We start from the raw sequence: 25,474 nt of genomic DNA on the forward strand, positions 1-25,474 counted from the left end.
TGCCAAATTTTTAATTTATGTTTAAGACGTGCTGAGGCTAAATCCTGTTTTAACTTCAGTTAAACCGTATGCAAAGGAATATTTCGTCAGTCCACGGTTCCTTTACAACATGGCTTCAGTGAATCCAAACATATTGTATAAATACGAGTCCATGCGAGTGAAATGGTCCAGATGTTTCGAAGAAGAAAATCCTCGGGTTGCTCGCTCGATAAAGAATTTCTTCCAATATTTTTATAGAAATCATAGAAATTTCAATTTTGTTGTGGGCGAAATTTTTGATGGTACAGTTCATCTCCTGGTCAAACCACGCAACTACCGTCAAATCAAGGACGAGATTGAAGAACAAATTGAAGAGACCTTGCCAGAAGTCGCTGAGATCAGAGACGCAACTGTTCTAAGGAAACGAAAGACATTTCAAGATTTCCAGTTGTTCAAGGATTTTTGCAATTTACTAAGAGATGAAAACAGTGAAATCTTCAGGAGGTAAGATGTCTGAACTTTGTTTTCATTCATTGTTAGAGGCAGTCTAATATCAACCTAATCATGCCAGACCTTAGGTATATTCTTCATATTCACTCTCCGATCTGGAGGATATCAGTAATGACGAGTCTTCGATAGTTACCCAATTTTAAAGTGCTCAGTTGTTAATGAAAAACAACAAGAAGAAATAATTCTTGATAGTTAGCGATATTGTTGATTCGAAGTCAGTCTACTATAGTTTCAAACGAGCTCAATTGTAAATAGACTAAGCGAGTTAGGTCGCACCATGTCGTGTTCAACTGTAAATGCTGATTTTATTTAACTGAATATTTCAGCCAGAACGCTTTCTTCAGAAGAAAGACAAACAAATCATATTTTTCCTTTAAGCTTTTTTTGATACTTGTTTAATAGAATTCCTTTTGATTGTCCCCCCAGCTCGAACGCCTATGATTGTCGTTGTTTTCCTTTTCATACCATGAGGTTAGTTTTCTTGGAATCTCAATGACGTCGTCATGCGTTTTCGGAAAATAGACAAAAGATCTCATTTCCATATCGTGAGAGGGGTCAAATGCAAATCAGGTGGAAGTACTCTCATAAGTAGGGTTAGATCAGGAGCCATAATCGGGGACGGAGACCGTAAGCGCGCCATTTCTAATATTGGGGTTGTCCCCATGATATATAGAGGATATTACACGGTGGCGAGAAGATATGAATTTTATGTTCTCGTGGCAAGAACAATATCTCACGAGTGAGCGAAGCGAACGATTGAGATATTGTTCTTGCCACGAGAACATAAAATTCATATCTTCGAGCCAACGTGTAATGTTCTTTTTATTATATGGAGACTAAATATTGAAACCAATTCAACAAAAGCAAAAGGCGGGAATAGTGACGTCATTGAACGATACGACACTCACAAAGGTGACATACGGAAAATACGCCACTCGGGTCCCGGATGAAGTGGCGTATGGAATCTACGAGTGGTTTAGTTCCCAGTAAAACACTCTTCTCCATATAACAAGGGACAATAATTCTATTTTTAGAACAAATTGCGCCATCGCCTGCGGCACACGCGCGTACATGCTGCGAGGATTTTTGCGGATGTCGCGCGGGGGAAATGGCGTCCGAAATTCCCGAAATGTTTCATGTTTTTGGCCCACAACTCAACGCGTTTACGTCTGTTGGAATTTTGCTTAAGTATTTTCGTCGCAAGCTGCTCCATTTTGAGTGAAGTGAGACAGTGTCGAATTTAGGTATGTTCCGCTGTAAGCTCATATTTATCGCTGACCAAGTTGTGTTCCGACGGATGCTTCTTTTTCATGAGCTGTACATTACTCCACTTTAAATTTCACATACGTTGAAGATTAACAGCTTTTCCATTACACAGCAAAAAACTAGCTGGATATATTTAGGTATAGCAGAGTTTCAGGACTTCATAGTTTCCTAGCTCCTCTTGCCACACGCTTGCGAGGAATTTGTCAGTCTATCGCGACCGAAAAGTAAAACAAAATAATTGCTAGTTTGAGTTTCGCTTGAATTGTAAGCAACGCTTGATGTTTCATCAAGGCCCAATAACTTTACGTCCGTAGATACTGCTCAGTTTTATTCGTGTAAAAATCCAGTAAATGTTCTGTTGTCGATGAATGAGAGCGCCCGCCGATGCGTGTTTTGTACAGTCAGTAAACATGACAAATTGTACTTCCGCCGCACTTTCGTGTGAAAGCGTACATCGAACTCAAACAATAACTCTATATTTTTTAAATATGTTTAAGATTGATAAATGTTTGAGAACATATTAAAAGCTAAGGTGAAAATATGTGAATAAAGCAGAAATAATCAGCAAAGTTACGATGACGCTTTCTTTAATCAACTTGGAATAACGATTTCGATTTTGTTGATCGAGCTATCGAAACTCCTTGTCTATTTTCATTTTCGCAGTGTAAAACTTCACTATGCTTATGTTGAAGAAACACACATGATGTTAGTAGCCTTTCTTGCGTTCGTGAAATTTGTTACAGCATCTCAGCACAAAAGATAACGAAAGAAATCTTTGTCAAGATTTGTTGACAATCGAAAACACCGACTCGGACTTGAAAATGTACGAGCTGCACTATGCAAATGAGCTAATTGTACGCGTCAGACTTTCCTTTCAAAAACTTTTGCAAACTCACCAAACAAGCAGAAACAATAAGAAACCGTCAAAACAGCTTTTGGTTAACAAGCGCTTTCGAACGAACAGGAGATGCGATTTTCCTAAGAGGATAACAACAGAAGAAAGAGAAAATGGACGTTGCGTTGGAGCATATTCCCAGAAACTACGAAACAGTTAACACATTTAAACTCACCACCGTAGCCTTTCTTGCCTCTTCTGCGTCCATAATTTTGCCTCTACGATAAAATAAGTAGATCGACGAGAAGAAATCCACACACGTGACAAAAAGACGTAATAATTTTAACCAAGAACGGCTAAATTCGCGCAAAATTTAACAACTCCGATAAATTCAAGATGGCGGATGCATTTGAATCTCAATGAGAACGGAGCCAAATTTCGCACATGCGCGGGTCGTGACGTAGCCCCTTTAAGCATAGCCTGAGAAACTCACAAATTAACTCGATACCAGAGTAGAGAGTTTTCTTGCTATATTCTTAAGTCAGAACAAACGCAAAAACATACGCGTAAGCTTACAACTAGCGTGAGCAGATCTTATTATTCATTCCCAGCGCGAGATTGAAGTCTTGTTTTGGACCCTGAAAAACCCACCTTTTCCGTTAGCTCAGAGCATAAAACTACATATAAGCGCCCTGGTTCGTATTCCCTGCCTTATTCCCTGCCATCGCTGTGAAACTGATACGCAAGAGAATCTCTCAACTCTCACCATTTGATCACGCAACGTGACAACATCCACGCGAGAGCCCCCGACATGTGCGTGAATCCGCGCGGATATATGACGTCAGGATGGCGCAATTTGTTCTAAAAATAGAAAAATTGTCCCATATCATAGGTGCGCGCGAATCCCGAGACTTACGGTCTCCGTCCCCGATTATGACTCCTGGTTAGATACATTATGCTCGGAAATTTGAGCATTATGCTTTTGAGCGTCACCCTCAAAACAACTAGGGACTTTAAGCAGCGGGAACGCGGACGGCGACGGAGACGCCGAAACCTGTGAGAAGGCTGGGGAGAGAACGCCGTTGTGGCGAGAATTCACAAACATTAAGCAGCACCGTCGGAAACCGCGGTTTCCGCACTGTCAAGCTTATTGACATTATTGATATTCGTCCTCTGTTTGTCAGGATGAACTAGGATGACTTCATTGAAAGAAGTTCGCAATCAATTCTTGATAATCCACGATGAAGGTGTGTTAAACGATGACGAACTTCTACTCTTGTACGATTTAAACCAGTCTATTAAATGATCTCGACCAACCTTATGATTCCTTTCCTGATTTTAACTTCGATGGTTTGAAGACGACGAGTACCTGTCCGAAGTTCGCTTCCACAAACGCAACTTGCCCCTTGGCCCCCTTCTCGCTGAGTTGTACAATGAAGTACATGAACTTATTATCAGCAGATGTTTAATCAGACTGGCGCGACAAATCAGTGTGCCGACTGATAAAGATCTAAGTAAACCACTGATCTTACGACTGAAAATACTGAATATGGAAACAGCTACACAAGTTTTAATGGTGTCTACCCTTTTAAATGTGTTAGAATTTCACCATAATGAGCTATTTGACATTTGAGTACTTCTTGAAAGGAAAAATTTCGATTGAAATTCGTGTAAGTTGTCTTTATTTGCATAAGCTTTCAAAAAGATATTTCACGGTACTCACATGTTCGCCGACTGGCTTGAGTTCGCTTCAGATTTCTCGAGGTTTCTTTAAAATGCAATATCTCACATAAAGAAAACAAGCATTAAAGTTCCTCGAAATTAGTAAAACGGGTTATTTAGCGTTGACACAGCAGAGGAAACGAAAGCGAAAACTCACGTTTTCAGATAACGCGAAATGAGCTTCACTCACGTCGGGCCCGAACGCAGAACGTCAACCTGTTTCCCGCCAGTCATGCTCAGTAGACCTTTTGGCTTTTCCCTGATCTTATGGCGTTCCCGTCGCCGTCTGCGTTGTCGTTGCTTAAGGTCCCTAGTATTATGCCTAAAATTATGCTCGAGAAATGACATTTTGCTCGACTGATCTTGATTATATATGATGCCCTTTTCCATCCCTGCAGACAAAAATTACCTCCGTAAAGTCAGAAACACAACATTATATTGCATCGATTACAACTTTACAAGCAATGAACAACAACTGATGCTCAAAAGCACTCAAGAGCTTCTGCCTAAGAGACTGGGGTAGACTTGGAAATGAAGGTCGGCCGATTTTGCTTAAAACTGGTACACAAAGTCGTTATGTGGACTTATGTAATATGCCAAAGTTTCAGGTTCAACGACCATTTTTTAGCCGAGTTCTGGATATCAGCCCCTCAGGGGTCTCCAGAGTGAGATTTTTAGTGTAATTTTGGCTACTTTTCATTCTCTCTTTTAGCAACGTACAATTAATTTCAGAAAAAATCAAAACCATATTTGTAACGCCCTATCCTTAGGCTTCTATGGGTAAAAACATTAGCTCACGGGAAGTTTTTGTTAGCCTGTGGCTGTGATCACAACTTAGTCCTATTTGAAGCATATGGAAGCAACCGGAAATGGCCTGTTTTTCAGACGGCATATTTTCCATGCCCATGTTTTATATCGTGAAGTCTTAGTATCCCTGCAAAGTTCAGCCCTTAGTCTAGAAATACTAAGAAAAAAATACTAAGGTTGAGGCTCTTTTACTAAGAAAAAGCTTTCGAGGAGATGACTAACCAGGCCACTTCCGGTTTAAGTTTCAACAAAGCGTGTCTGTAAAAAATCGGCCATTTGATTTTGATTAATACCTTTTTTTCTTCTAAGTCGGGAATTAGAGACTCTGAAGTTAATTCTAACCGAAAAGACTTACCGTTAATTAGAAATTTTCATGTGATTTTTTTAGGACCGATCAGATTTTGGTCCGGCAACGGTTATAAATTTCGTGGAAGAAGTCTTGAAAATTACGGATAATGGAGTCGCTGGACTTTTTTTCTGAAGAAAAACAACTTATCAGTCACTCTAAATGCAATCACAACGTCTCTCACGGCACCACTTGAAAATCGCTTTGAACCTTAAGGAAATTTTGAATATATTTATAGCTAATTGTAAAATAAAATGCAGTCTCACTATTCCAGTCTATACGCAAGGTGTCTGGATAAATTCACTTACTATGAATGCTTACCTGGCTACAGGTTTAGAGGCACGCCCCTTTCTTATAATCCATTAAAAGTGAAGCAACATTAAAAACCTTAGCCCCAGCGATAAATTGATCGTGAGTGCACCGTTGCGAGTAATAAAAATTCAGGTTGATTCATAGCGTAAGTGACAAGGTCACGACACGCCAACTTATCTCAAGTTTGCTGGCTATGATTGTCTTGGAATTCAGTTTTTTCTCGTCTAGATTTGTGTCCTTGATACTGTAGAGAATGATCAGGTATAGAACTTGCATGAGAACCTAAAGAACGAATGGATATGCTACAGAATATTTATTCATACCCAGTCCCCCGGTGCAAACGGCCTAGGTATTATAAATTGAGGAAGTCCAAGACGGTCCATTTTCTCCGCCAAGTCGCTGAATGTCTGACTAAATTACCAGAAAATTACCCATTGGCACTTTCCCTTTCTCTATCGGGATTTTCCTTTTGTTGCTTTCCCAGTCCGCACAGATCCCACCTAAATCGGTATACTGCATATATCAAGATGCAAAGATAGGACAGGGGAGGAGTGGATTTTCCTTCAAAGACTACTGCTTATAGCACCCTAGCTGTAGAATTGCTGGCCCTTAACTCCGATTTCCATAAAAAGAAGTGATAATGCCTAGGACGACCAGTATGCTTGGTGTAGGTGGTATGGTAAATCGTCACAAAGTCCAGTGCCTCATGCCAGCTGGAGCTTAAATTGGTTACTGCTCTTCTTCCTTGGACAGGATGATAATCACCGGCTTTCATTTATACATCTGGGTGGAGAGAGACACTGTGAGAGAAAATTGCCTTTCCCAAGACGACATGACAACGCCCTAGTAACCAGGAGCGCTCGATCCGGAGTCCAGCCTGCAACCATTAGGCCGCGACCGTGCTATGCGCTACGCCGTTGTCAGTTTAGTATAGAACCCGAACGCGTTACTACGTTACATGTTTACTTCAGTCTGTCGTAAATTGATAAAATGTAACCGTGAAATGAATATATGGCCAGCACAGTCAATTTTTGATCATTGTGTGAACGATGTTACTTGTTTTAAATATCTTGGAATTTTAATATCGTCTGATTTTACCTGGACAAATCATGTCGAATATATGGCAGGAAAAATTAACCAAAGGCTTGGCCTACTTAGACGCATTAAGTATTTATTACCGTTTAGGGCGCGTATTCTTTATTATAAAAGTCTTGTCATGCCCTTATTCGAGTACGCAGATCTAGTTTGGGGTGACAAGCATAATGTAACTTTAATGTCTAGCCTACAAGTTTTGCAAAATAAAGCGGCTAAAATAATCTTAGACCGACCGCTGTATTCATTTGCGTCGCATGCATTAGCGACTCTGAAGTGGCCATGGATACCATTAGAGAAAAGGCGTTTCCAGTGAAAATGTGTGCATGTATACAAATGTCTAAATGGATTTATAAATCACGAATTGACTTTAGTAACACAACAACATCAGCATAATTATAACACCAGACAGAAAGTCAATCTTAGACTCCCCTGCGTTAGAACGAATTGGGAAAAACAAAGAACTGCCTATCACCCTGTTAATGTTTTTAATTCTCTCAGCCAGATGATACGAGACTCTGCTAATGTAAATATTTTTAAGAGACAGGTTTTTAATTTTTTAACTTAAGTGTTTTATAAATTTCATATTTTTAGTTCTATTAATTAGTATTAATCTTTGAGGTCCTTTTCGAAAACCACATGTAAAGATTATTATTATTATTGATTGTTTGTTAATTGTGCAGCTGGTGTCTAAAAATCTCTCCTAAAAAGTAATTAATGGTTTGACAGGAAGTACGTAGTAGGTAACTTCTCTAAAAGTGTTTCGTAGTAAAAAAGCCTCAACCTTAGTATTTTTTTCTTAGTATTTCTAAACTAAGGGCTGAACTTTGCAGGGATACTAAGACTTCACGATATAAAACTTGGGCATGGAAAATGTGCCGTCTGAAAAACAGGCCATTTCCGGTTGCTTCCATATGCTTCAAATAGGACTAAGTTGTGATCACAGCCACAGGCTAACAAAAACTTCCCGTGGGCTAATGTTTTTACCCATAGAAGCCTAAGGATAGGGCGTTACAAATATGGTTTTGATTTTTTCTGAAATTAATTGTATGTTGCTAAAAGAGAGAATGAAAAGTAGCCAAAATTACACTAAAAATCTCACTCTGGAGACCCCTGAGGGGCTGATATCCAGAACTCGGCTAAAAAATGGTCGTTGAACCTGAAACTTTGGCATATTACATAAGTCCACATAACGACTTTGTGTACCAGTTTTAAGCGAAATCGGCCGACCTTCATTTCCAAGTCTGCCCCAGTCTCTCAGGCAGAAGCTCTCAAAATGTTTTATTTCAATGGAATTCTTCACTGGGATACACTCTCTGCAGTTGTCTCTGATCAGTTCGCTCGCGGGCACAGAATTTGAAAGTAGTACTAGTGGCCAAGCCTTTGACTATGTTAAACCCTTACTAAAAGCACTTGAAAGTGAAAATTTCTCATTACAGCTATGGAATTAATGATTTTCTCCTTATAATTATTCTCTTTTTGCGGAAAAAGCCCATTACGCTCGATGCTCGAACTACAGCTTTATGCCCAAAATTATGCCAGCATAATGTATCTAACCACACTCGTAAGCTACTTACGACCGCTTTCTCAAAAGCCCGTTTGAACACTCATACAAACTCTGTATTCACTCACTTTCGGGGCTCACGATTTGGACTTCGAAAACTTCGACTTGGACTTCGATCGATTTCGACTTCGAAATTGTTTATAAGCTTCTCTAAACGTACACCATTAGCAGTCTCAATCGTATTTTAATCTATCAACGTCACATCGCTATTCGCTCCAATGCTATTACAGCGCATTGTCATTGTTAACTGTATCACTGCATTTTGTTTCAGGGAGACTATAAATGTTAATGTTGATTTCAATAAACCTTTTCACGGTTTCTGACGCCATCTTGCATTACGTACGGACCATTACTTTTTTGAGGGGTGGGGGAGGGGGGAGGGGCAGCTGGTAGGGCAATTTTCTGGGGCAAGAAATCTTTTCTCACCTTAAGGTTGCGCATACATTTTCGGTTTTTTGAAATTGCACAATTCCCCCACCTCCCTCCCCCGTCAAAAAAAAAAAATAGTCCAACCCTTACGTATGGGAAACTGCACGTGGAATCTAATGTCTAACACGGAAAATTCGCGTTATGAAATATTTATGAATTAAACACTGAAGATACCACATAAAATAATTTACTGGTCAATTCTGAGGGAAATATCCTTGCTAGAAAAGCCACGATTAAGGTTTTTATTTTTCTACACATTTGTTTATAAAACCAAGTCGCAATTCGCGTAAAATTTAGAGACATTTGTATGAAAAATTGAAAGTGCGATTCCTCGCCTCTCAGCTGGCAAATCTATTTCTGTCACGCCATAAAAAATAAAGTACCGTACGCACTAGGTTGACAAAGTTTGTTTGGCTCTGCCAAAAATATCGACAAATTTTGTCTCCACAAAATTTTGAATTTGCTAATCAGGTACGTAGGTACTTGAAAACACCAAAATATTTGATAACCACAAGTGTCAATCACGTTGAATGTATAGACTCTATAAAGTGAGATCAAATTTACTTGATTGACGTTCTGCCTGCAAATTATACAATCTGACAGTTTTGACGACAAAACTTTGTCCTGCTCGGAGGCGGGACGACGGCACCTTTGAAGTTTGGTACCGCTTCACAAAATTTAGGTAGGAAGAAAAACACTGTGCGCACTTGGAGAACGGAACAGATGACAAATATTTTTGCGAAATAAACAAAACTTCGCTAGTGCGTCCGGGCCCTAAAAATCGTAACCATTCAATAAGTTAAGTCAAGGGTATGGAATATGATAGATGATTGATATATAGACAGCCTCGCGCCAGGAGATTAGGTTTGTGCGGTTTTTCATTCGCGCGTTATTCGGAAAAGTGTTTCACCCAAATTTATAGAGCTTTGTATGGAGACGTTGAAAGTGACAGAAACAGTTGTCATTGAGTCTTAATATATATTGAAACGAAAAGTTATTATTCTAGAGCTCCGACACACATCTCGGCCGCCATTTTTATGACACACAACGCAAAAACTTGGAAATTCAAACGTTCTCTATAACAAAATGAGGAACCCTGTCGAACTTAAATGTTTTAAAACGTCAAGTTTTTAGAGGGTCCTACATCCAATGAAACTAAAACTTCAAAAGGATTGTGGAAAATGATGACGTCATATGAAAACCGGCAATATTCTTTAAAAACCTTATCTTGGGTATCTTTTCCTTGTAACTCTTAAATTTTCAGAACGTCTTAGCTTTTCCCACAACCTTACTTCAGAGCGGAAAAACGTAATAAACATGCGTGTGTTCTGACCTCGCGCCAGGCTCCAAGTTTGAAAAAATGGTGAGAATTTCGTCCATCGTATAAACAAAAAAGGTTATGAACTTTATATGCTTTCATAACATTTCCGGTAAGGAGCAACATTTTCACGTCACTAATTGAGAGCTGGAGTATTATTTTCATGGGGAATAAATTTTTTACGGACAAATTAACCAAATTGACAAAGGTTTCTGAGCCCTTTATTTCCACGCTGTATACAAGACATTTCGGTGCGAAGACACATTTATTCCACGAACACTCTTTACATATTGCATCCATATATGAACACCACTAAATTAATAAGAAAGAGAACCTCTGGACAGGCAGGGGGAGCCTCGTTTTCTTAACAGTGAGAAGTCGAAAAAAAATTCATGCTTATCCAAGTATAAATAAATCAACCGAGCGACATCCTTATGTACCTTATTATAGTCGGTCGTTATTTCCACCATTGCAGCCTGCATTATTTCCTGAGCCCGCAAGTAGAGATGGGGATGCGTAGAAAGCTGCGCAGTACGTTTTTCCGCTCCGAACACCCTTACTGTAATTTTTGTCGTGTTTGTGCCTTCTCTCCTGTAAAGCAAGATGGCGTTAGAAACCATGAAAAGGTCTGTTATGATTTTTTCTTTAATTATAATCACTAAGGGCCAGTCCAACTAATGCAATATATCATGTCATTATTATCGAGGCATTACATTACGCAATAAAACAAAGTCGTTTGCAGTAACACGGTGTTATTTTTTTGCATTCCTAATGCATACTTTTGACCATTGTTAGCTGGGCAAGCTCCCGTAAAACGGCTAGCTATAGCTATTTCTTATACACCTCTAGTGGCCGCTTGCGAGAACCACTGTCGTGAATGGCCCATTCCCGGGGGCCTACTCCAGTAAGGAGTCCCGCGGGTATCCGTTAACAAGACTTCCACGTAGTTATTTCACGGTCAACAAACGATAAAATTCTTCTCCAGGGTCGTTCAGGCGTTGAATCTCAAGACCCGATAGAGTTGGTGTAGGTGTAAATGTTTCTGTCCAAACTCAAAATATATCACCTCATTCAAACATTTTAGGAAAAAAGAGGAAGCAAGAAAGAGTGTGAAAAAGTTACGGAGGACCCTCAAAGGCAAATCACAAGCGCTTGTTCTGGCATTTGACCTTGAAGTCTACGAGCGCGACCACAATATCATTCTGGAGATCGGCTATGCAATGACCACATTAGACAACCCGGAAGATGATCTACAAACGTTTCATTACATCATCAAAGAAAACCTTAGGTACGAAAACGGAGATTGTGTTCCTGACAACAGAGACCACTTCATGTTTGGTACCTCTAAGCGCATGTCTCTCGAGAGGGCCGCTGCAAAGATTCAAAAACACATCGACGAGGCAGATTTCTTAGTTGCTCATTCTGCGGCTCACGATGAAGAGTTCCTGGCCAACTGTGGTGTTTCCGTGTCAGAGAAACGCATGTTTGATACTCAGGTCCTCGCCATGGCCTTACTGCCCGACGGTCCACTGCTGTACAGTCTCAAACGGTTGTTAACAGATTTGGAAATTCCGTTTGATGAAGACATTCTTCACAATGGCGGTAATGACGCGTACTATACAATGAAAGTATTTCTCGCTCTTACAAAGCTCTAGAAGCAGGATTCTGGCGACCATGGAACTTTGTCGACCTTTCGTGAAATACTTAATTGGAGACGATTTTGCCTCTCTCTTCCCTGAATATTTGGGATCTTTTACAATGATGTTAAAACAGTGACTCCATTAAAAAAATAATTTGTATTTTATAGGAAGTAAAAATTAACTAGATTTTCGTTTTTATATCGCTTAAAGAAGTAGCTCTAACTAAATACATATATTATATATATAACTGAAATTTGACGTCACTGCTCACGTTGTTGCAGATGCGCTGTATTTGGTGAGTCTTCATCTTTGTGGGTTTAGAAAGAACGTCAAGATGTGAAAAGATGTGTACGATTTATATGTTTTGCTACAGCCCTGAGAGCTATATATGGTCACTTTCAATTCAGTGAGATTTTATGGCTGTAAAATCAAGTTCTCGAATAAAATTTGTCGAATAGTTTACATGTAACTGTAAAGGCCGCAAAGAGTAAGAAACCAGGTCACGTGACCTCATCAGTCTCTGTATTCGAGTAATCAAACTATATATTTGTGGAGATCTTTGTATCACAATTTATCGAAAGACGCTGATCGTCTCTTGAATTTATCGATTTAAAAGTACACCTAGTGAAAATATGGCGTAAGAACAGATATGTGACATAACAGATATGACATAACATCTTTATTTACATTTTGTATCTTACAAATGCAAAATTTGAACGAAGTAAAAACTATATACGAGCTTCTATCAATCTGGCAATTTAATTACACCTCGAAGCTTGTGAGAATGTACAATGCACGCTTGATCCTTCAACCCCCAAGTAATCAAAATCTATTTTCTCGTTGTATTGCCAAGACAGCTGTCAGGTGATGAGAATACATACACTAATCAACTGGGAGATATTGTGTTGATGCACGGCCAAATTCTCCGAACCAATGCTAATTTAACGTGTGACACCCAATGACAGGAATTGGTATTTTCAGCTTGGGACTTACTGAAAGACTTCAGCATGATTTAACATTCCGCCTTCTTCTTATCCAAAACATCATTTACACGTAGAATACGGCCATCAAAGATGAAGCCTCCAAGAAATAATATATACCTTTTCTACCTGCTGAAAAATCCCGTTCTCGAAGAGTTCCTCTTTAACACATATCATTGAAACTTAGTTAATCTGACGGACCTGCCATACGAAACCTTAACTGCTACCGTCTCTCCGAAATAAATCTTTACGCTCGGTTTTTACAAAGATTACTCTTACAATGCCAGCCACTATTTTAAATTGGTATCCACTCAATCGATATTTCTAGCATCAAATAAGTTCACTTTCCCTAATATTTGGCGACGTACATTTTTTAAATTAAACGAGGTGTTACGTTATTCCATTTTTACTTTTATGATCCATGAAGTACAGCACGGCGCAAAGATGATGATATAGTAGTGACGTCCATGTTTGCTGACGTCGTTGTTTACATCTTGTAGTAACGTGATAAAGAAGCAAAAATAAATAAAACCAAAAATAATAGAAAATAAAAAGGCATCAAAACCAGAAAAAAATGCAAACAGTTTACTTAAGTTACTGGACGAAGTTTGAAAGAAAATAAGTTGCACTTTGCTCCAAACTTTGCATTTAAAATTTGGAACATTGACATGCGTCTGTGAATTCGACGCATTTCTAAAAGTAATATTCTGTACGGGTCCTGTACAATAACCAACTTATTCCTCTTACACTTGTTACAATTACTCGATGACCCAGTCACGTAGACAGATGATGTCCTTTTTTCTCATAGATCCATGTGAATGGAAAGATCAGTGATCAGCAGCGCGGTCATTATGCAATAATTTTCTTTCCATGCCACGTGTAATCACTTCTATTTGAATATGTGGATAAGAATAAAGAACGCTCGCTAAATCATAAATCTGAAAGGAAATCTGTAATATATTATATTTATTTATATGGCAGGTTATGCTTTGTTTTTCTGTCATCTCTTGGTTTGTAGTTAATCCATCGGAGTCAACACTTCTTCTTCATGCTTTGTGTGAGGGAGAGCTCCTTGACCCTTGAGGAAGATAATGAGAAATTAAAGGGAACATTACTCATTAAGAAACGCTCAAAACATTCGCGCACAAATTCACAGGTTGGGCAGAATAGCACTCCGGTTTGCCAGAAACCTACGTTAAAGGGTTAAGTATTTATTGAGTACTTGTAAGTGTAACTTGTTAAAGAATGAAATGACCAGTGGGAATCAAAACGATTAACATTCAGTTGCTGTTAAGGCAAGCCCTATACGACGCTTAAAAATTGCAGGCTTGACAGTAATACAATCAGGACGGTGTTATAGTAGTGCGGGAGCTGATCTCTCTAATGGAAGGGTTCCCAGTTCGAATTCCAGAAATGTTAACATATAAGATACATCTCATGTAAAATAAAGCAAGTTAGGACGCATTCAAAATACGTATTGCAAAACTCACAGCGCATTACGTCAAAATTAAGCTTTATTTTCAAAGAGAGACAGTATTTTTCTTTTTTTCTTTTTTAATCTAAGATAAGAATTCACGAAATCTTCCTTTCATCGTTCACAAAAAACAAGTATCAGTGTCATATAATTGTAGGGGTATGGAGATTCTTGTAAGCTTCACTGATAGGTTCAGCCAATGTGGCCTGACACAAGTTTGGATCACAGAACAGGGGGAAAGAGGTTTGTTTTTTCTTAGAAAACCATATTTATCCTACCGTAGTACGCCCAGTTCCACCCGGATCAATTTCGTCGTTTTCTCCGCCTCCGTCAGGGGATGGCCTCGGGGCCGCTGGAGTAAACAACTTTGTCTGAACGTCCTGTGACAAGCAAACAAAAATATCAAACCTGAGGTCAGAAAATACTTTTTTCTGTAATTCTTTCATTTGATTGTCTCCGGCACTACTTCTGACCAAAAATCGTCAACTTCCCTTGCTGAACAAAAAAACAGACAAGGAGACCATGCCTATTCCCATTACACCCTGCGCAAGACAGGAAAACTCGCGTCCAATCTTCCCGCAACCAACAACAATACAAATAAAGACAATATAGAACTGTATAAAGCTAATTTCATCTTATTTTCTGTAGTTTAAAGTCTAGGCAAGATCTAGTTTAAAAAATGAAGTGTACTCATTCAAGCCTTTATTCCCCAACTAAAAATAAAATGAAGTGACACAAAACAAAATATTAAAACGAAATACTGAAATAACGACATCGTAAGCTTCTACGCAAGCTATCAATGAGTGCTAAGAGATGGCGCGAATGCATCAGATATTTTTTACGTAAAGTGCGCCAATTTCTCAAAAAAGGCATCATCTATTGTTTTGTGATACGCTCAGTGCTACTACCTCTCGGATTCTTTGCTGTTTCTGTAACGCTTTCTGATTCTCATTCTGAGGAGGAGATGGTGAGGGGATTGGAGCGGGTGGTGATTCGGAGCTGTGAAGTTTCACTATGTGTCTAATCCGTGTTCTCGGGGATGTATTGTGTGACTGTGCCTCTCGCGGACTCTGTCTTAGTTCCCTGGAGGTTTCCTCCGCTGCCTGTTTGCAAGGTAAAAACCAAAACAAAACAAAATGACACTTAAAATGTGGAGGGACACTCACAGAAATGCATCATTCAAAGAAACAAATATGTTACGGGACAACGAGCAGTCCAATTTGGAAATAATTCGAGAAAAAGAATTCTGAGGAGATTCAAAATCGGACCTGGTCGAAGAACCAGTCCACTTTGGCAATCTGAGGAATATCTGGAATTCAGTAAAGTCCAAATTGGACTGGTCTGTAAGCGTATTACTTGTTAATTAAATAGCGCTCGGAACTGTTTAAATTATTAAAATAAATGTTGATTTGGACACCTATCCAAATATTATTATATAGAGTATAAAAGTAACAAAATTCTAAAAAGCAACAGTAAGTCAAGACCAAAATTATCTCGTTTTGGGCGAGAAAAGATGCCGTGAACATTTCACCTTAAACAAACTCTACAAGTTCTTAATAGTTACTCTCACTGACTGAAGATAAATGTTCTCTTCGTTGCTTGGTCTTGATTTATGATATTTGTTACTAATAGAGTATCATACATGTATGCTAACAGCAAAACAATATTCGATGGTTTGTTCTCCTTACCTGTCCCACTGCTGTGTTCCGGGGCGAGTTGGGGCCTGAGTTCGAGCGTGATGACGTCAGTTGTGAGTCCTCCTTGGCAAAGGATGTAAATTCATGTTCGTGCGGGGGAGACTGGGACGAACTCTTAGCGATAGGTGGGATGGTCTGCAAGAAACGGACACATCAACTTCATCAGATTTCCTCTCACAAATTAGTCAAGACACTATTAGCTTCACATCAATTCGTGGCTAATGTGAAAAATTGCGCAGGACAAAGTGTGTAAATTAAGTCGTTGAAGAGTCTGACTTTTAGTAGTTCTGTCCCATGTTGCCACGACAACGGGTGACGCTGAAATATCGCAGACCCTTTGGAAGTCTACAGTTTGGACAGTTTGGTGCAGAAGTTCCAACATACCTGTCTGAAGCGTCCTTTGTAAAGATGACCATCTGATCCTTTGAGCATGTCAAGAACGGATAACTCTCTCCCCCAGTTTGGAACGTCCGGTGCTTCATCGCGCGCTGAAAAATACAGTGGAAATCTCAAAGTTAAATTCGAAAGCCATATCCTTTATTCAAAAACATATAGGTAAGAGAAGGTTTCACGATTCTCACACTTTCCGGAGAAACTTTCCCAGGAAATTTTCGTACCATTTTCAGAGAGGGGAATTCTATTTAATTCTCCAAACAGTCAGAGGCCCCACATACCTGCCAACACTTGATTGAGCTGGGTGGTTTTGGAGCGTCTTTTTGGATGATACATCACTGTGTGACTCCCCCCACATGGCCGACCAGTGATTATGTCATTTAACGTTTTCTCCGCTTTACCACCGCTATAGTGACCGCGTTGGTACTGGCGAATCTACAAAACATTAAGGTCAGGAAATTACATTGTAAACGGAATTTTGAAAATCCGCGCTTAGTATCATAGCAGCTAACGCAACCACCACGGACTCACCACGGAAAACACAACACCAGAGATGACGGCTTAAAGGGACACTATCTCGGCAATTTTGTTGTATTTTGGTTGAAACAGTGGTACAAACCATGACTGAGTACCTTCGCTCATAGATAATGAGTGCATTGTTGATGGGAGAGCAAATTGTAATCAGGTTTTGGGAATGATTTTTCCAGGACACGACAACAGAATTGAAAAATTCTGCCAGACTGTTTCAATTGACTACATCACAACTCTTTGTAAACGCACAACCCATTACAACATTCTTTTTACAACTTCAGCGCATATATGTCTACCAGTAATTTTCAACGAAGCTAGACCCGGAATGATTATGTATCAAGGGTCACGACTTTTCAACGTCATAATTCGGGGTAGTATCCCTTAAAAAAATCAAATAATTTACATTTGAAAAAGCGGCTATCAATTGTCTCAATCCATTCAGGTTGTGAAGAAGTGAAGAGTTCTAACCTGGTCCATTTCATAGGACAAATAAGGGCCCTTAGACCTCTTTGTTCGGACCCCTCTTGGGGCTGGCAGGTTGCTCTGGAGGGGCCCTCTCAGAGGGAGTTCTACGGGTCTACTGCACGAGATACAATTAAACTTGATCGGTTTGCGGAATCCAGCTGCGTCAGAAAAGTCCACTTTTGTCTCTGCAGCAATCAGGTTCCTGGATTTCTGCACATCAGCTATACGTCGCTCTGAAACGGACAGTAGAAAAATATTAGCACACATAACATTTGTTCTCAGTTTGCGAGCGGGCGGAATTCAACAAATCCTGAATCTGATTGGTTCAGAAAGCGAGTGGAATTTTCCCGTCTGCCCCGCTCACGGCAGGTGGAATCGTCCTTTGCCTTTTTTTTCACTTCCGTCGACGTTTAATCTCTGTTCAATCTTAAATGGCAAGGAAAGTCAATTCAAGTAAATTCAATTGAGTGTTTCAAATTACAGTTAGAAGACACAGTTGGCCTAAAACAATAGAGAGAAAAAGGACAAATGAACGAGGAAAATAATAGAAACAATAGTTTTCTTGCCCTTTTGTCCTTTAGTTCTCTGTTTTAGGCCCATTGTATCTTCTACACCAAGTAAGAGTCCAAAATATCTCCATCCTGTAACTATTCGTCAATGTCTGACCCCTACCTAGATAGTTCTTGAGTGCCTGGAAAGCTTGTCCATCCATTTTCTCTGACATGTCAACAGAGAGTTGCTTCAGTGCTTGTTTCAAAGCCATTTCTTCGTTCATGTAATCATCCATTTTCTGTAAGGCTTCCCTTAGTCCCTCATCAAGCATGCTAAATGTGTTGTCAAATGTTGATACATTCACTTTGCTATCCAAGGCGGCTTTGTCAGCCTTAATGTTCATTTCCATAGCAACATTTTCTTTATCTGCTTTACTTTCTTGGAGTTTCTCCACGTAACTGTACAGTGCTTCAATATGCTCCTACGATAAAATGCACAAGAATGCAACTGCAAGTCAGATCCTCTCTAGTATAGTCAAATGAGCTACGTCACAGTTTGAACATCTTGACAAGTTTAGCTTAAAGTTTTTGAAGTTTGTCGTTTTTAATCCGTGTTAATCTTCATTATCCTTGACCATCCTTGTTCCTTTATGGTTCATTATCTCTTTAATTAGTGTTTTTCTATTTTGGTAAACTACTATTTTCATGTTTCCTTCAATTTAAGGGAATTTTGTATGGGGCCAAAATACCTCAAAATACCGTGAATGAGTTTACTTAACCAACAAACACTAACAAATTATGAAGGTATTCTGTTCTACTACGAGATACACTGTGGAGTTCATGAATACTGAAAAAGACAAACTAGTTGAAAAGTGTAAAATGTAATTCTCAAGATTCATGTTGTTATGTGTATAAATTTTACTACTTGTCTCTATTGGTGTTTTTCTACCTTCAGATGGTAAACTAAATTATACTTGTAAGTAGTCTTGCAACTATATCTAATTCAAAGAAGACTGTACACAGAAGTTAAAATGACTTATGCCATACTAGTACATATCATGCACAAATCGTGGCCTTCACTCCTCATTTCAGTTTATAAATACTTTGTAACTTCTTGTTTTGGAAGGGATTTGTTGTTACTTAATTCTCTCAACAGTCATTGTCAGTGGCAGATCCAGACCTTGAGCTAAAAGGGGGGGGGGGGGGGGGGGGATTGCTTGTCCTGCTGGCTTTTCTTCCTTCTGCAATTTTTTTACTCAAAACAAGGACAGGGGCGGCCCCCTAGATCCACCACTGATTGTTCATCTAAAGTTATGAAACTTTGCAGCCATACATGTACGAATCATGTACAAATTTTGGCCTTCACTTTTCACTTGGGTTTATAAATACTGTCTACTTTCTTGTTATGCCAGGGATTTGTCGTAAGTTACTTTTAATTATGATTTACCTGTTTTCTAGCAAGGTCGTTCACTACCTCAGAATGCTGTCTGTCTGCTGTTACAGCAAGTTTTTCTTGTTCTGTTTGCAGATCAGTCAAGTGTTCTCGTACAGCATCCAACACACTGCTGTCTATAACAGGTGACTGGGCAACCACTCCTGTAAAAGCTGGTTTGTTTTGCCGAGCAAGAATGGCAAGTTCACGCTTAAGTGCTTCAATATGCTCCTTGTTGTTCAAAGCCATTTTCTTGATTTCTGCTAGAGCAACCAAGTCTTGATTTGTATTTAGGAATTCCAAACCTACATCAGGCACAGAGAGTGACACTGAATAAAAATGCACTAATTTAATTTAACATTTAAAGTAATATATCAAACATGAATGACTGTATTTAACAACAATACTAAACAACAAGAAGAGAGTTGAAAATATGATGTCTAGTGGAGTGTTTTTGACGAGCTCTTAGGCATTTGGAAATGTGGTCGCACACTAAGCTTATGTGTTTGATATATCTCAAATGAAACTAAATGAATTACTAAATATAAAACAGAGAATAAAAAGATCATAAAAATATATGCTAATAAAGATCAGATATCCAAACACCATCACAGTCATGATTTTAAACTTGATGAATTATTAAATAAGTGTGAGAAAGTGAAATCAAAATGACTGCTCAACAAAAAAAAACATGATTTATATTTGCAATCTAAGAACATGGAAATAATAAGAAGAACACAGTCAAATAGATTGTTGTTAACATATTAATATTGGGACCTGAAAATCAGCTTTCCCATTACAAGAATTTGCACATACCTTGTTTCAACATGGCCAGTTGATCTTGGAGGTCATCAGGAATGTTCAAATCTTCCCTGCTGACTTTCAGTGACAGAGCCTGTTCTACTTTGGCCAACTCTCCAGCTGTTTCCTGTTGTGATTCAATCACACTAGCTACGTTTTTCTCCACTATGCTATGTTTATCTGACAGCTCTCCAATCTGCCTCAGACATTCCACCATTTCTTGAGAGGGATGGTCTTCAGCAGACAATTCTAGAATGTTTACCTAAGTAAAGAATAGATTCTCATTAACAATCATCATGATAATATTATTTGTAAAACTTGTCATTGTAAGTTGTCTGGCACCTCCTGTTTCATTTCTTTTCCCTATGGTACAAGTAATGGCTGCAGCAATTCTCCATTGGATCTCTAGTGTACGTCTACAGTAACAAAAATGATGGGGTATGGCAAGTCTGCAATGGATGCTCCTGTTTGTACCAAGTAGACGTACTTGCTTTACTTGTGTACAAGCTGCTGGCCATTAAGTACCAATGTGATTAAATATTAGCTTACAATGGACATATTATTACAATGTACAGAACTGTACGCCTGCGTTGCGTAGAGAAGGCCATATCTATAGCTGTATCCCTTTTACAACTATTAAATGAATGAATGGTAATTGATAATTATTTTATGCAATGACCCTGAGAATAAGAGCTCCCACATAAAAATAACACGGGTAAAAACAAGGACTTTCGAAACTAATCTGGCCCATATCTTGTGGTCACAGATCAAACTCATTTGGCACCATTGGAGTTACTATTTCTTTCTGACAAAGCTGTTCCCATCATCAATTTTTTTTCCAGCTTAGGTAATGGAACTAGTCATTTTCGATTTTCACACTAAGCAGTAAAAAATGACAACTTTAAACATCTATTCACGTTTTAGCTTATTGACTAAATCCACTCAAAGAGCACCTTTGAGCCCTAAGTATAATGTAAAACAAAATGAAATGGGCTCCAACCTGCGCACTGCTTGCGAAAGCTGTCTTAGGGATCTCAGGTGTTGGAACTGGTGTCTGCAAGGTTGACGGCAGTGGAGCAGTCTGCGGGCGTCCATCTGACTCGGTATCAGAAGCTTTATTTTCGCTACTGACATGATCATTTGATGCTTTTTGAAGTAACAAATTGCTCTCCCCTTTGTATCCCTCCTTGTGTCTCTGTTCAAGGTCAGTTTTCTTTACATTCAATGCGTCTTCCAGGGCAGGCCATTTCACATACACTGACAAGTCATCCTTTGTCACAAATCTTTCCTGGAGCTGTTTTTCGAGGGAATTTAATCGCTGCTGCTGTGATGCATCGCTATCACCAGCTGCCCCTTGTGACAAATTCTGTCCCAGGTTATTGTCATCTGTTTTCTGACTGAGCAATGTTTCTTTGAGATTCTTTAGTTCACTGGCAATATCGTCCACTTCACTTCTGACTCCACTTATAATTTTTCCATCACTTCCAAGAAATTCATTCAAGATTGTCATTACTCTGTCAATAGCCTCTTCAGTGGCCTGAAGTCGCCTGTTGAACTTCATCAACTGCCACATTCCAGAGAGCACATTTTGATTAGATGGATCATCTTGGGTTGTATCGTTCTTCTGTTGTGCCTGGTCTATGATAAACTGATTGGAAGGTAGATTGTCAAGAATCTTTAATCTTTCCTCCAGTTCTTGAACTTTATTCTCAAGGTTCTGTTGCCTTGTCTGTAAACTGAAATCAAAGATTGTATACTGAGATCTCTCCTTATTGTGTATTTCTCTCTGTCTCAAAGTCTTGGATTTTGGCTGATATGGATTTTACCATCATCATCCTGTAAAGTATTTTATCCAAGAGTACACCACAAAAGGATCTGCTTCAGTCTACATGATTTTTACTAGACCCCTGATTTAGAGCACAACACAGCAACCATTTGGCAACTGTACCAGTAAAAATGTGATCCAACGATTTTCAAGAGGCAAATTTTCTGAGTTGCCAAAAAATCAAAATCCAGAAGTTGCTGTACAATTTACCTTCTCAGCACCCCCTCAAACCCCCCCCCCCCCCTGCCAAAATAAAAGTTGTTTATAGCTCCACTGATTTAGCTATGGAGATGCATGATCAAATATCCAAAAAGTTTCCTGAAAAAGGTTGACGATCAGTCAGAAATAAGTGTCTGAGGAAAACGTCCTTTACTGGTGGTCTGCACAGGAGACCTGGAGATTTGTCCTGTATTTTAGACGACTCCTGGATTATCCAGAAGGGTTCACATCTAGTACATGATTTGCTATCCACACGTACATATCGGGAAACTTTTTCTTTACAATAAATGTAAGGTTGGAGAGGTTTTGAGAGGGTTTCAAATTTCAAATTGAATAATTCCTTCTAATCAACCAACATTAATAGCCTTCAAAATTCTGGCATTATACAGTATCCATACCAAAAAGACTTCAGTCTTTTGTCAGTATTTATCACTGTGACAGTCCTAAAACATAATATTACTCATTAATAAAATTTACATTTTCCTATCTGAATAATGCAAAGAAGAGACTTGTTCTGCTACTTTAAATCTAAAACTAGACATTCAGAAACAGAGAACTTGTGACAACAACAATGTCCAGTGTGGGTTATAGACGAATGACTGCATTATAATTTCAAATAAAATTAGTTTCATTTACATTTGTGACAAAGATCTACAGTCTCAATCTTTGTCACTTGATAAAAAGTTATTCTCATTTTTTACATAAAGTGCTTCTCAATTTTGGCTTTCTGACTAATGAAACATTTTTTATGAGTCCCCCACAAGACAACTTCTGCACAGTTTTAATGCTTTTAAATGGAGAAAATATTCTCATGTCACCTGTCTCTTACAGTTAGCCCTTTGATTGGCTACAAAGTTTGTATATTGCAAAAGTAGGACATCAAAAGAATACATTAAAAATTAATTAAAAAACAATGGTGTGCAGAGTGTTACAATATATATTGTCACCATTCTCAATTGCATACTAATAAGGTAAACTTGTGTAATTCTACAAAATTGAATCAATTTGAAACCTCGAAACACTCATTTCAACCTCGAACTCCTCCAAAACAGATGCCAAATTCTCACCAAAAATATTAAACAGTGAACTCTGTTCAGAACTAACGTTAGGAAGAAACATTTTTATCGCAAATACAACGAACAGTCAAATGGCTAATAAAATGAATCATTCAGGGCAATGTAAACTTTTAATTTTAATTTGCTCTGTTTCCACAGCGACGTGCACTTCAAACCGTCAACACATCCAGAGTTCGCGAATATTTTGTTGAAATAGCGTTCAAGATTGTTACTCAAACATTTTATGCCATAAACTTTATAAGCCCAAGCTGAAGTAACATTATTAGGCTCGTTATTTTAAAATAGAGATTCGAGCGGTACAACCCTCCGGCCATGACAAATGCCTCGGATTTCGGTCGCTTATCGTAATTGTTGATGTTGAATACAGCATGTAATTAGTCGAAATCCGCTATTTATGTAGCATTTTCCCGCAGATGCAAAGGGCAGAATTCGTTCTCAATCAAAAGAAGTCTTTGAAAAGACTGCTCTACTCATCAGAAGTCATTTTAGCATTCTAACTTTAGAAACATCATTAAAACGATAGCCGACAGTATCTGAATAATTTATAACATTCACCATCTAATCTGTCAAAAGGACACCACTAAAACACAGCCCGTTAAAAATAAACACAGCACATTTCTTGTGTTGCACGTAACTACATGGTTCGCTAATGAATTAAGCTTAAACTTATATAAAAAGACTTACAAGTTTAGCTGTTGTACTGCGAGTGTACTTTTTACAAACCATAGTGCTAGAGGGTGTCACATAAACACCATTTTAACAGCTTAGGCTATTTACATGTTCGAACAACTGAAGTATAATAAAATCTATCGCAAACAAAGAGATTACCAAACCTGTCGAAGTTGCTTCTTTGGTCAGGATAAGAACCGAGATGATCAGAAATGACGAGGGGATTGTCGTCTCGACTAGAGAGATCGACTTCTGAAACCGGTTTATCCTTTACATTTGACTGCTCAAATGAAGTGCTTTTGTCACTTGCTTCATCAGCTAGCTGAGCTGCTTGAAGATTTAGCACTCCGCCAAGCGGTTCGATGTGGTTCAAAATGGCGTGCAGAAGCGTGTGAAGATGATTGAAGTTCACGACACCCGCGTCCGGAGAGCGTAACGCCAAATCCACTAGCCTGTGTAACTCCGTAGCGGCACCCATGTTATGCTTTTCACATCTTATGCTTTGTATTACACAACATCACTTCTTTTGTTATGAATAATGCAACAGAACAACCCTCCAGCCGGATCCAGGAAATGTAGCAATTATGTTACACAGCAGGGGGGGTACTAAGGGGGAGTTTCAAAGTTTCGCGGGAAGCGCGCGAGGTGGCAGGGTGCACTTCGCGAGTTATGAGAACTGCTCGATTTAGGAAGACTAAACTTTTACAAACTGGTCTCACAACAGCTCGATATAATTAATAATTTATTCTAGTAAATCAAAAGAACTTTGTAGCAAATCCAAACTATATGATAAGTCGATTAACAAGTGCTGAACGATTCAGAGGCAAAGATCTCCAATCTATAAACCCTAATTTCGTTTCCGCAGGGCACAGAATACGAAGCCATGGGATGTGACTTTCCCTAGTGAATCTGTAAAATCTCAAGACAAGGCAGGAAAGCTAGGGTAAAAACTGCTAACTAGTAAATGAATCTAAAAGAATTACTTTAATGAGTATATGACAGAATTTGATAAAAAGAACAAGAGCTGTACGCGTCCGCAATTGATCCCCTGACCGCAAATGATCCCCAAATTGAACCGCAAATGATCCGATCCCGAACCGGAAATGATCCCCATATTGAACCGCAAATGATCCCGACCAAAAATAAAGAATGGCATGGATTTATATCAGAGGAAGGGTAAAACATATATAAAAATTACAAACTAAGAAACATGTTTTATGATTTTACAAGAAACATTCCACAGCTGCTTTTTTGTTCTTCGAAGGGTATTGTCTTAGAAAAACCCATGCCTGTAAACATCCTCAAACATACATGAAACGGGAGTTAATGTCATCTATCCAGCTAATTGTCAAAACGAAGCGCAAGCCACTGGAGGTATGGCCTTGCTTGGGCATGAAGCTGAACTTCATAACTATAGCTTGGAGCTAGAGGCTTCTTAAAATATTCAACTAGCCATTCCCGAGGAATTAAAGGAAAAATAGTGCTACACACAAGGTGTTTTACAGAGTAATGAAGCGTTGTAGGTCTACTCAGATGACAGCGTCTTCTGTAATCGTTGTTTCATGGTTAGATTAACCCCGTCAGAATGGCTGATGAAATTT

General features: G+C 38.9%; 2 protein-coding genes and 1 pseudogene across 3 annotated transcripts; 2 read left to right on the forward strand and 1 right to left on the reverse strand.

Annotated features, from left to right (window-relative positions):
- Positions 1-12,569, forward strand: LOC110054159 (uncharacterized). Its single transcript, XM_020760493.2, has 2 exons — positions 1-483; positions 11,265-12,569. Exons 1-2 carry the CDS (start codon positions 110-112, stop codon positions 11,833-11,835), a joined length of 945 nt encoding a protein of 314 aa, XP_020616152.2. The 5' UTR covers positions 1-109; the 3' UTR covers positions 11,836-12,569.
- Positions 2,824-7,655, forward strand: LOC149118827 (uncharacterized; annotated as a pseudogene).
- LOC110054157 (uncharacterized) lies at positions 12,485-24,447 on the reverse strand. Of its 2 annotated transcripts, XM_020760490.2 has the most exons (13): positions 24,038-24,447; positions 22,527-22,571; positions 21,085-21,820; positions 20,100-20,346; positions 19,299-19,588; positions 18,033-18,333; positions 17,364-17,593; positions 16,646-16,799; positions 16,356-16,459; positions 15,963-16,106; positions 15,183-15,377; positions 14,553-14,654; positions 12,485-13,878 (listed from the first exon to the last, which is right to left on the reverse strand). In XM_020760490.2, the coding sequence occupies exons 1-13, from the start codon at positions 24,349-24,351 to the stop codon at positions 13,819-13,821; spliced, it is 2,922 nt and encodes a 973-aa protein (XP_020616149.2). In that variant the 5' UTR covers positions 24,352-24,447; the 3' UTR covers positions 12,485-13,818. The 2 variants fall into 2 exon arrangements, with proteins under 2 accessions (XP_020616149.2, XP_020616150.2); XM_020760491.2 differs by lacking the exon at positions 22,527-22,571.
- Between the last annotated feature and the right edge of the window lie 1,027 nt (positions 24,448-25,474).

The sequence above is a fragment of the Orbicella faveolata genome, unplaced genomic scaffold, assembly GCF_042242905.1.
Source record: "Orbicella faveolata isolate gen_17 unplaced genomic scaffold, um_ofav_v1 contig_1, whole genome shotgun sequence".
In the NCBI taxonomy this organism is placed as follows: Eukaryota; Metazoa; Cnidaria; class Anthozoa; order Scleractinia; family Merulinidae; genus Orbicella; species Orbicella faveolata.

Bases quoted from the DNA above. Each gene is read 5' to 3' on its own strand.
- LOC110054159 (XM_020760493.2), top strand. From the start codon at position 110: ATGGCTTCAGTGAATCCAAACATATTGTATAAATACGAGTCCATGCGA. The intron at 484-11,264 runs GTAAGATGTCTG...CAAACATTTTAG, and splicing joins AACAGTGAAATCTTCAGGAG to GAAAAAAGAGGAAGCAAGAA.
- LOC110054157 (XM_020760490.2), bottom strand. From the start codon at position 24,351: ATGGGTGCCGCTACGGAGTTACACAGGCTAGTGGATTTGGCGTTACGC. The intron at 16,800-17,363 runs GTTAGAACTCTT...AATGTTTTGTAG, and splicing joins TGTCCTATGAAATGGACCAG to ATTCGCCAGTACCAACGCGG. The intron at 13,879-14,552 runs GTAGGATAAATA...ATCTTCCTCAAG, and splicing joins GTGGAACTGGGCGTACTACG to GGTCAAGGAGCTCTCCCTCA.